The 11,798-nt window shown below is 42.0% G+C and overlaps 1 protein-coding gene across 2 annotated transcripts in view; it reads left to right on the top strand.

The window, feature by feature from the left end:
• The first annotated feature begins 2,383 nt into the window (after positions 1 to 2,383).
• Positions 2,384 to 11,798, top strand: part of LDLR (low density lipoprotein receptor) — a 36,388-nt gene continuing 26,973 nt past the window's right edge. The window contains exon 1 of one of the 2 annotated variants that reach the window (XM_074311675.1): positions 2,384 to 2,656. In XM_074311675.1, the coding sequence (XP_074167776.1) occupies positions 2,575 to 2,656 (82 nt within the window). In that variant the 5' untranslated portion in view covers positions 2,384 to 2,574. The remainder of the gene's footprint in view (positions 2,657 to 11,798) is intronic. The other variant, XM_074311685.1, reaches the window with a different exon arrangement.

The following is an 11,798-nucleotide window of genomic DNA, read 5'->3' as shown; positions in this document are numbered from 1 at the left end:
TTGATGAATGACAAATCCAGGGTTATTGGTGCTGTATACTGCAATTCTGTGAGGTAATGAAGGACAGATTTTACGAATATGCTGGGGGGGGGGGGTAGGACTCAAGTAATATCACATATCACATATTCAAGTGGAGGAGGTGCAAATACCTCTCAGGTCTCCTATACTCTCAACCAGTTTATTTTCCTTCCTGTCATCTAAAAATAACTCTTTTAGCTTTAATTGTTTTGAAGTTTTATTTTTTCTATTCTCAACATCAGGTAAAACAATTGTATATGAAACTGCAAATCTCTATTCCATACAACTTGCTTTTACTTTTAAGCATATAATAACGCCAACATATGTTTCCAAACTATCCTGCTTGTGTTTCCTTCTTTCTGTGCTCTTCTTTTCACTAAACAACAACAACCACAAAAACAAAAACAAAAAAACCCCACAACTTCAGGAACCCCCTTTTCTTTCTCTTTTTGGCAATCTAATATCATCCCCTCTTTTCCCTTCCAAATCCTTGATATTGTGGAGGGGAAAAGATAAACTCAATCCTTGTAACAGAACTATTTGTCTTCTATTTTTTCTTAGCCTGACTTTTGCACAAAGGAATAAAAGCACTTCCAAAGTCTGGGAATCTACATTGTAACTACTTTGCCTTAAGTTTGTCATTATTTTTCATTCATTCAAAAATAAAACAGTAAATGCCCACTGCGTGTACAAGGCAAGATCCAAAATTCAAATGAGACAAGATGGCTGCCTTCATGGAGGCTGAAGTCTTGTAGAGGGTTAGGATCCTAGCAAAGTTAGAATCCACAGGATAATATGAGGTGTTTAACAGAGAGACTTGAAACGAAGTGCTTTGAGAAGCCCTAGGGGGAGGAGGATCATGCTCTGGGGTTACCTTTTTTTTTTTTTTTTTTTTTTGTTCTGAGATGCTTGTTAAGTAACAAATGAAATCAAAACCACTTTTGTGATTATAGGAGCTCTGGGCATACCGAATGAAAGGGAAGAAGAGCTGAATGAATTTTAACTCATCTAGAGGGATTAACCTCACCTCTTTATTGTTTGCCATTTATGGAAAAGGAGACTAAACTATGCTTTGTATTATTAACCTCTTTTTTCGGTCTACAGAAGAAAGGCACTCAAAAGTGGGATTAGGGCAATCCATTCAACATCTTGCCCCCTTTATTGCTTGCCGTCTGCCCTCTTTTCAGTTGGCAGGACCAACTTCTTGAGCTTCTCTCATTCCAGAAGAGGTCCAAAGGAGTTTTGAGCAAGAGACTTAGCATTTGCACCCCTCAAATAAATTTCCTTTGGCCTAATTAATAACTGTTACTTTCAATCCAACAAACAGCTCCAGTTGAGTTAGCACAGTGCTTGGCACACAGTTAAGGGCTTAATAAATGTTTATTATCTGATAGGCGCTAGATCTTTTCCAGATCTAGATCTAGGTTCTTTCTGGATCTCACATTTATTAAGCAACTGCCTGCTAAATCCCAGGTACTATTCTGGGCCGCTTGGAATCTAGGACAAAAAGATGAGAGTACTTGTTTTCGAAGAGTTGACATTCTGGGGAGGGAAGGGGAGGTAAAGTGACTTAGGTACAAAGTAAGGAGTGGGGAGAGAGGAAAAGAGGAGAAAAAAAAGGAGAAAAGCACCGGAGTAGCCTTGGACAAACTTTCAACTGGGGGGAAATAAGAGTAGGAGGTTGCTTTTTGTTTTAATTTCATTTGGGTAAATAGCCTGTTCAACTTCGCACTTCACCTACCGGCTTTTTCACTTCTAACGAAGTGAAAGTATTTAGCTCAGAATCCCAGCTCCTGCAGCGGGCAGGGGGTAGCGTTTTGTTTATTTGTTTGTTTTTGGAAGGGTGTGGTTTTTTTTTTTTTTTCCACAAAGCTGAAGACCCGAGGCAATTTTACACGCTTGAATCACTATAAAATTGGAAAACATTTCTTCGCTGCTTCTCGGGAGTGAAGGCTTTGGGTTAAATACTCCACAGACTGGAGTTCCGAAGGGCATGCAGAGTACCTTAGTGAGGATCAGAGCTGCGGCCATTTAACGCAGAAAAAGCTCCAGCCTTAGTTATTGGACATTCGTGAAGAGCCTAAGGGAAGACGGTTCAAAGACTGCAGTGTTTGAGGAGGACAGATGTTGCCATCCTGCTTTGAGTTTGTGGGTAGCGGTACCGAGAATTGCGACAGATAAATAAGAAACGTTTGGGGAACTTGGTTTCCAGGGCTCAGGGAGGGTTGCGAGGGGGGTCCGAATATCGTCCAGTTGCAGTCAGGATTTCACGGGTTAAAGAATGTGCCTATGTCACATCATGCGTTGGAAACTCCTCCTCTTTCTGTGAGGTGAAGATTTTTGAAAATCACCCCACATTAAACTCCTCCCCCTCATCGAAGCCGCACATTGAAATTCTGCAAATAACTCCTGCCTCCCAAGCATTTCTCATACAGACGTGCTAAGTCACGCCTGGGTTTCATCGGAAAATTTAAAGCCCAGTTAGGACCAACTGTTAGCATAGGACACAATAGAAGCCGGGGGAAAGGAGCCTAGCCCAAAGGGGGAGAAGGAAGCATGAAAGCCCCACGAGCTTTAGAGGTATTGTTGAGTTCAGGGCTCTTTGTCATTCTGATTCTACCTACTGCTACGAATGCAGGTAAGGGGTTTTGTTTTGTTTTGTTTTACCCCCTCCCTCTAGACTGGGGCTAGGAAAGTTCTTACCGATTGATTGGTTAGAGAGAGGGGTTTGTTAATTAATGGATCCTTACTTTTATGCCTGTGACTCCACTGGCTCTGGTCGTTCTCACAGTCGCCGCGAAGCGCATCTTAACCTTTTCTCTTTACTAGAAAGATCAGTTAATTGGGAGCCAGTTTTTTGCCTTTAAACTGGACCAACACTTTTGGTAAGCTTCTGCCATGTGCTCGAGATGGAGATCCGAAGATAAACTAGCTACAATGCGGTGTTTTTATGAGTTTACAAAGCTAATAGGATCGCTAGCCAGTGGCGGAAATTGTGATTTATCTAGGAGTTATTATCGTGAACGGACGGCTTAGATCGGGCTAGATGGTGTTATCAGAATAAAGTTTTTCTGATATTCGTGGTTCGCAGAAAGCCGGTCAGAAATGGAAGGGGGAGAGGGGTGGGATTTGTACTACTCCCTACCATACGGCTCCCATTCGCTGAGGTGGGGTGTAGCTCTGCCCTCTGGAGATAGTTAACCCTACAATCTCCGGAGGAGAGAGGTCGTCCGCGCGCCTTCCCGCTCCCTCATGCTTCCATTCATTCTTTCTGGGCGGCCTTTCAGGCTGCCGAAACCCACGGGGAGGCGCCCCCAGAGCCCGAAGCAGCTCGCCACCCTCGCTGTCACTTGGACATCTTTTGCTCATTCATTCGCCACATGGAGTGCACAAGGGGACTTAGCTAGTAGCGGTTTTCACCACGGATGGGGATGGCGGATGCTATCCGCTAGAATCACGCTGGAATCAGTGAATGGACGAGGTGGAATTTGTAGGCAGAGGACGGCGGGGCAGGAATGGTGCAAACCAGGGGCTCTCTCCGTTCTCCGCCACTGAGGTTGGTACGGTCCTCTGGAAAGCCATTGGGCCAGCCTGATAACTCCGCTGATGCTCTTGCTGTCCTAGGGACTTTACCTAACCTACTTAAGCTCCCTGGATCTGTTTCCTAATCTGGAGTCTAGGGTGTCGGAGGACCCCTCCAGGGCTAAATGCTCTCCGGAGTAGTTTCCTCTTGGGTAAAAGTGGGGGGAGGGTTGGGCTACGTAGCTGACCTCAGGGGTCTGACATTCCATCTAGTACGACTATTTCGCCTTGGGCCCGCCCCTTTGTTAGAAAACTCCGCGCCCCTCCCCTCCTCCCGCCCTGATGTGCAATCCCTAGGGGCGGGCCCGGCGTGGGAGGTGGCTCCGGGACGGACCTGCCGGCTGTCCGCCCCCTTCCCGTGGAAGAACCGTGGCCTTTCCCCTCGGCCTGGCCCTCCCTAGTTCAGGGGCCTCCGGAGTTCCTCCCCCAGCGGGCTTTCCGGCTTCCGAGCTGCAGCCGCGGCCTCGGCCAAGCCGTCCTCGAGGGCTTCCTTCGGTCCATCCCACCCCAACCCTCGCGCTGTGTCGGTGGGGGAAGGGCGGGGCCCTTCCCATTGGATGTCTCTGGAACTGGCGATCCTCGAGCCACTCCCCTTGGCCAATAGGGGCCAGGGACGGCGAGAGGGAAGTGGGTTTTTTCTCGTGGCACCTCCCAGCCTCCCGCCACTCGCAAGCTCCGGGAAGTCTTTGGGAGGGGCTAGGGGAAGGGTGAGGCTCCTTGCTTTCCTCCCTCTGCTCTTGACCCCTTGTGCCCCGAATCTTCTGGTTCCAGCCTGGAGTGACCGGAACTCTCAAAAGCCATCTCCTTCTGTCTGGTCCCAGGGTTCCGAGTTTAAAAGGGTCATGGAAAAAGGCGCTTTCTGCCATCCAATTCACTTGCACATTAAGCATCTACCTTGCATGAGGCAATGTTAGGCATCCAAATACAGATGTGGAACCTGAGATCCAGAGAGGAAAAGAACCTGGCTAAGTTCGCACGTGAGCCAGCACCCAAACCCAGGGCCTTTAGTGACTCCAGGACCAAATCTTTAGACCACTTTATGGCCACTGCGGATAATTTCCTCCTAAGGACAAAAGGATTGCTCAGCTCACAGCCTCCCTTAAAGCCCACGCATCCTAGGGCCTGTATCTCCCAGGATCCAGGGTTCCCCAAAACCCCTAGCTTTAGCAAACACTTTGTTAACCGCTCGTTGTGAAAGCCAAAGCCCGGCCAGTTTACAGTTTTAAAATCTTAATCATTGCAGTTAACTGATTAAAAAAAAAAAAAAAAACTGATAGTAAAAAAAAAAAAAATAGAATCAACTTAAAGCTGCTCGTGTTTCTTCCCATCATAAAATTAAATGCAAGAACAGTAGTTCTTGACTCTGAGATTAAAAGCTCAAACTTGCAGGACCTTTCACACCTGTCTTGTAGATTCTGGTTTTGTTAAAAGCTGAGGATCGGGAATGTTCAGATAACTGCGCCAGATACTGATACTAAGTTCAGACACACACACACACACACACCGTTTTTTTTTCTGCTGCAATTTTTAAAGTGTAGTAATGGTTTTAAGGACTTTTGAGGGATAATAAGAATAATAGTCTTAATACGTAAATCATCCTCTTCCCCCTCTTGGCCGCCTGAGCCTATAAAAAGATTATAGGCTTTAAAGGAAACAAATGCTTGTTTATTAGTTTAATTAAAAAATTCTGGGCTTTTAATGGGAGGAAAAAAGAGTTGGTTTTGTAGTCTGATTGTGCAAAATGGAAATCTGAGATTTCAACTGTGGCCAGTCTAATAATCTGGTAATGAGCAATTAGGCCTTTATTTCTATCCTAAGTGATATCAATAACTCACCTAGTTGTTCTGGGCAGGCACTATTCCTGGTCCAGAAAGTCGTAATGACTTGCTCACCCCATCCTCACCTGAGCAAACTTTGCATATTGACTTTGAGAGGAGGGATTTCATCTTATTATTTTTGGATTCTAATAAGCAGGGTGCCTTGTTAGATTGGGGGGAGGGGAGACCTTAGAGATCATTTAGTCCAACTACCTGATTTTACAGGTGTAAATAATGGAGGCTGGAAGATTAAGTAACTGCCCAAGGTCACAAAGATAATTGTGGTTGCACTCATAGAGATAACTGTATATAGGACCGATAACCTTATCTTATCTTCTTTGTTCAGCACTGCTCCGTAGGGTAAACTGTATAAGTAGCTGAAGGAAGATTTGAACCTGGGTTCCCTGACTCTAGAGACAATGAATGTGAGAAAGAGATTGTAGAGCATTATAATTTACTTGTTGATAAAGGACTTCTGTGGAAGGGTCATATCCAACTAGGCTTTGGAAAATCTGAGAGTAGACATTCAGTACTTTATCATCAGCTATTATTGTCTTACTTATCCTTCAGGGTTTTGTTTCTTTTGGCAGGCAATGCTTCCTTTCTTTTAATCTTTCAGGTAGATGATCCATAAAGATAATGAACACTTGGCATAGGCATTTCTGAGGAAATTCTGCAAGTGCCCATCCATATTGGACTTGAAAATAGTTACTCTTGATCAGAAGTCACTAATGAGTGTTTTTGGTTCATATTCAGGTCACCTATACCTAGGGAAATTTAAAAAACTTCCATGTTAAACCTTAGAACACTTTATAAGTTTATCCTGCTCAGGTCCCCTTGGAGTCCCAGCAGCATTAAACTGACTAAGGCAAGAGATGGGAGTTGGTCCTGGATTCCTCCCTTCCTTTCTCCTTTCCTTTCCTCCACTCCCGTTCCCTCTTGAATATTTTGTATTTACTTATTTGGTATGTCACTAGAGTAGAAAACCAAATGCCTTCTAAGTACCTTCCAATTCTAAAAATATGATTCTAAAATCCAACATTAATTTTAGGGTGTGTTTTCCCCCCAAAGCGGACATTAGACTAAAGTATAGTTGGTTTTCATCCTTGGGCTTCTAGTGCATTCCCCTGTTGGCCCAGATGTAGCCTGAAGCCCTCTGAAATACATCCAAAGTATACATTAAGCTTGCTAATGGCCTCTATCTGTCAGGTGAGTTGACAGTTAGTTGCTGAGAGATTGTAGAAGTAAGCAGTTAGTGGGTGTCATTGCCATCAATGACCAGATTCTGAGAAGAGAGGAGGGGAGGGAGAGAGAAAGGAGGAAAAAGAGATAAAGACAATCTGAGAATTAGTTTAGAACTTGCCCATTGATGGTGGGGAATGGGGGAGACCTGTGACTTCATTTATTTAGGGTGTCCTAGATGAAGGCATTGCCTCCCATTGGTAGCTGCTATGTCTTGGGGTCCCACAGAATTCCAGGAAGTCAAGTGACTCTTTGGGTACACAGCCAGTATAAGGTTAAAGGGATGCTTGAACCCTGGTTTAGCTCATCATATATTTAGGAAACTAAAACCTCTTAATTTGCTTTGGTGGGTGATGGTGGTGGTGATACAGGGGAAAAAAAATCATAGAAAGCAGTTACCTCTTCATTTGCATGAGGGCAAAAAAGCAGAAATTCAGGGTTTTTTCATATGTTATGCATGAGATACCTGGAATGGTTTTTTGTTGTTGTTGCTAACCAATTAGAAACTGCACTTGTAGCACAGCTCAATGAGCTTTCTTGGTTCCCCTTTTCCAAGAATTATACAGGCACCATTGGAGAGAGGGGTAGTGGGGATGATTCATCCTTCCTTACTAACTGTCAGGTTCGGTAGTGTCTGTCACCCAGAGGATGCTGAGAGATTTAGAGGTTGAAGGAACTTTAGAGTTGATCTAATCCAACCTCATTCCTCATTTTACAATTAAAGAAACAGGCAGGGGAAACAACTTGTCAAACAGGAGCACGTTGATGTAGTGGGTAAAAAGCACTGGACCTGAGATTAAGAAGAACAACATTCAGGTCCAGCCTTAGACACTTACTAGCTGTGTGACCTTGGAGGAGTCACTTACTCCTTTTTGCTGATTTCCTAATCTGTAAAATGAGTTGGAGAAGGAAATGACAAATCATTTTAGTATCTCTGTCAAGTTAACCTCAAATGAGATCAAAAAGAGTTGGCGTTTGATAAGTGCTTATTCCTTTTCTCCCAACATCTCAACCAGTATTCAGTCCAAGTCCTTTGAAGTCCTGATGCTTTCAGCCAATTTGATTGATAACATTTGAAACTTTTAGTATGTATCAGTTCGATGGCTAGACTGAAAAATGTCCTCCTAAGTTGGCTAAGTGAATGCTAGAGAAGTTCCCCTCCTTCCTTTCTCTTTACTATCTCCTAGTTTTCATTAATAAAAGTGATTAGCACAGTGTAAATGCTTGTTCTCTTCCTTTCCTCTCCCCTGCAAATTCTTCTTATAGAAGTTTTTGTTTACTTGACACATCCTTAATCAAATGTTGTAAAAACCAGTTCTACCAATTTTAGCCAGTTGATCAGTTCTACCAAATTCTGTGCTTCCTCTTCAACCTCCGACAGGAAGGGCTCTGAATCGGTGGAGTGACTTTAGCTCCTCCTTTGGTGACAAAGCATGAACAATGTCCTTGCTCAGGACTTCCTGTCCCTAGCAGCTGGAAGTTTCAGATGTGTAGAATATCTCTGCTGACAGCTTTTCTCAAATCCTGTCCTCCAGAGTGAGTAATAAATAAATTATGTATTAAACCCTGACACAGCTTACAACAAATACAAACCAATAGACAGAATTTCTAGAAACTTGGTGCTTTTATTCCTGTCTCTGATACTTCTGCAGCTGTTTGGGTCAGATAATTTCCTCTTGCAGCTCACTTTCTCATTTATAATGATGATGATGGCTAATGTTTCTTTTTAAAAAATCTTTTTAAATCTAATAGTTTTTAATATTCCCAATTACATGAAAATTTTTAACATTCATTTTTTAGGTGAAAGATATTTATTTTATAGTAGCTTTTTATTTTTCAAAATACATGTAAAATAGTTTTCAACATTCACCATTGCAAAACCTTTTTTAAATAGTTAAATATTTTATTTTTTAAAATAGTTTTTTATTTTCAAAATATATGCAAAGATAGTTTTCAACATTTACCCTTGCACACCTTTTAACATTCATTTATTTTTAAGTTTAGATTTTCAAATTCATCCTTTCCTCCCACCTCCCTAAGACAGTAAAAAATTTGCTATGGGCTTTATATACAATCATGTAAAACATATTTCCATATTAATCATGTTGTGAAAGAAGAAATAGTTTGGAAAAGGAAAATACTGTGAAAAAAAAGAAAGAAAGTGAAAATAGTATCCTTTGATTGGCATTTGGATGTTCTTTCTCTGGATGTGGAGAACATCTCCCATTATGACCCTTTTGGAACTTTTTAGATCATTGTATTGCCATGAAGAGCTAAATAAGACAATTATAGTTGATACTTAAAGTGTTGGATATTTCACATTTTTATAGCATTTAAGCACTTTACAATTATTATTTTATTTGATCTTCACAATAACCCTGATAGGTGGATATTATTATACTCATTTTACAGATGAGGAAACTGAGGCAGAGGTTAAATGACTTGCCGAGGTCTAATAGCTTGAGACTAGATTGAATTCAGGTCTTCCTGACTTTATGAAGATAATATCCATATTCTCCATCTCAGGATTATTATGAGGAAATCATTTTGCTAGCCTTAAAAGTGCTAAAGGGATGAAGTTACTGCATTTACCAATAATAAAACCATAAAAATGAAACTATTTTATTTTAAAGAGCTATGAAATTTAATTAAAATGTGTTTTCATGTGTTTCTTCCCATCTTGAAGCCCAGTCTCTTTTCCATCTGTTAATCATTCATTTTATAGATTAGGAAACAACAGATAGAGGAAGTGACTTTCTCTTGAGTCACAGCTGATAAATAAATGTAAGTCAGTACCCGAATTCTCTGGTGCAAGAAGTGGGAGTGGTATAAAAGTTCTAATTTTCTTCTTTCAAAACTTTGAAGATCAGAAATGTGAATAAATCTCTAAATCAATTAATCAGTCTCTCCAGAGTGTGGCATATGGTATTTCCAGAAATGATAATTAAATTCTATTTATAATTGAATGATCACATTTAAGGGCTACAAAGGGTTTCCTTCTACCCTCCCCCACAACGGTCCTGTGAAATATGTAGACAAGCAATAGTTTCCCCATTTCACAAATGAGGAAACTGAGGTTCCAAGAAGAAAAGGGGACTTTACCCATCTTCTCAACGGTTAGGAAGAGCCAGAGCTGGATTTGAACTCATCATTCCTACCACTATGAAACATGCAGTTTAACCACACAGAATCTGTCCAAAACCCAATTCTTTAGGAACAAAAAATTAGTACTAGAATGTCATTTCTGAAACTCAAACTGTGACTTGCCAAAGGTTACACAGCTGGTAAATATCAGACCATAAGACAGGCCTTCCTGATTCACATTTCAGCACTACCCCTTACACCATAATGCCTTTCTCCTATTTCTTGGAAATGTCTTAATTCACTATCTAGATATCAATTCATCTTTCCAAGGACCTTCTCCCATTTCTGCTAGCATTTCCTGGACAGTTATGACAGATTTCCTTGACTAATCTATTCCCTCCTCCCTCCAGTCAGTTCTAATCTTGTTTTCTTTGAACCTTGCTCAAGTGAAAGCCCTCCCCTAGTATTCAGGAGCCTTCATTCTTGGCCCTACCCTAGTTTTAACTGCTCACCCAAACTGTACTTAGCTAAGCCAGAGAATGTGGTATGGGAGGGACACAACTTGGAATAACAACTCCTAGTTCTTGGAGTCAGAAACCTGGGTCTAAACTGCCCAAACCATGTTCCCACTCTGTGACTCAGTTTCCTCATCTGTAACATGAATACACTTACATTTCTATCTTACAGGGCTGTCAGTGAGACAGAGTTTTGTTCATTCTAAAACATTAAGCAAATGTGAAAACTGATTGCTTTTTCTTGTACCCATATTTGTTAGCCTCTGGCTCCTTTCCCTCAGTTTCTCACCCGTGCTTTCTATTTTTTCTTTTTTTCTTTATGTTTATTCATATTCTAAAGTTCTGTTAGTCTTAGCTGAAGTCTGAATTCCTCTCATTAAAGTCTGGCCATTCGAGTTCTTCTGAGAGATCTGACACCATTAAACTTCATGTTATAGTCATGATGTTTCAGGCAGGTGATCTCTCCATTTGGTAGAATGTCACTAAACCCTTCCTTTGTTCCTTCGTGCCTTCCTTGCTTCCTTGTTCCCTCCCTCCCTCTCTTTCCTTCCTTCTTTTCCTCCCTCACTCCTTCCTTCCCTCCTTCCTTCTCTCATTTTTCCTTCCTTCCTTCCTTCCTTCCTTCCTTCCTTCCTTCCTTCCTTCCTTCCTTCCTTCCTTCCTTCCTTCCTTCCTTTCCTCCTTTCTTCCTTCCCTCCTTCCTTCCTTCCTTCCTTCCTTCCTTCCTTCCTTCCCTCCCTCCTTCCTTCCTTCCTTCCTTCCTTCCTTCCTTCCTTCCTTCCTTCCTTCCTTCCTTCCTTCCTTCCTTCCTTCCTTCCTTCCTTCCTTCCTTCCTTCCTCCCTCCCTCCCTCCCTCCCTCCCTCCCTCCCTCCCTCCCTTCCTTCCTTCCTTCCTTCCTTCCTTCCTTCCTTCCTTCCTTCCTTCCTTCCTTCCTTCCTTCCTTCCTTTTTGTGTATGTTTTTGTTTTTGTTTTTTTGGCAAGGCAGGGTAACACAGCTAGTAAATGTCAAGTGTCTAAAGTTGGATTTGAACTCAGGTTTTCCTAACTGGGGCTGGTGCCACCTAGATGTCCAGGTGACTTCTTTGTTAAGGAAAGATAATTCACTTAGAGTTGTAAATACATTCAGGGCCTTGATTCAGGAAGATCTGAGTTCAAATGCAGGATCAAGTACTTCTTAGCTATGTGGAGCAAGTCACTTTCTCTCTGTCTCAGTTTCCTTACCAATAAAATGGGGATTATAATGGTACTTACTTACCAAGGTGATTGTGAGGATTAAACGAGATAATATTTGTAAAGTATATTTAGTGCAATGCCTGGCACATAGTAGGTGCTAAATAATTGCTACCTATTATTAATTACAGGACAGCTAGGTGGTGAAATGGATAGAGGGCTGGGCCTAGAGAAACAAAGACAAGTTTTCCTGAGTTCTAATCTGGCCTCAGAAAGTCTGTGTGATCCTGGACAAATCACTTCACTGTTTGCCTCAGTTTCCTTATCTGTGAAATGAACCGGAGAAAGTAATGGCAAACCACTAAATA

This window comes from Sminthopsis crassicaudata, chromosome 1, assembly GCF_048593235.1.
Source record: "Sminthopsis crassicaudata isolate SCR6 chromosome 1, ASM4859323v1, whole genome shotgun sequence".
In the NCBI taxonomy this organism is placed as follows: domain Eukaryota; kingdom Metazoa; phylum Chordata; class Mammalia; order Dasyuromorphia; family Dasyuridae; genus Sminthopsis; species Sminthopsis crassicaudata.
This window is presented reverse-complemented; position numbering and strand designations above follow the sequence as displayed.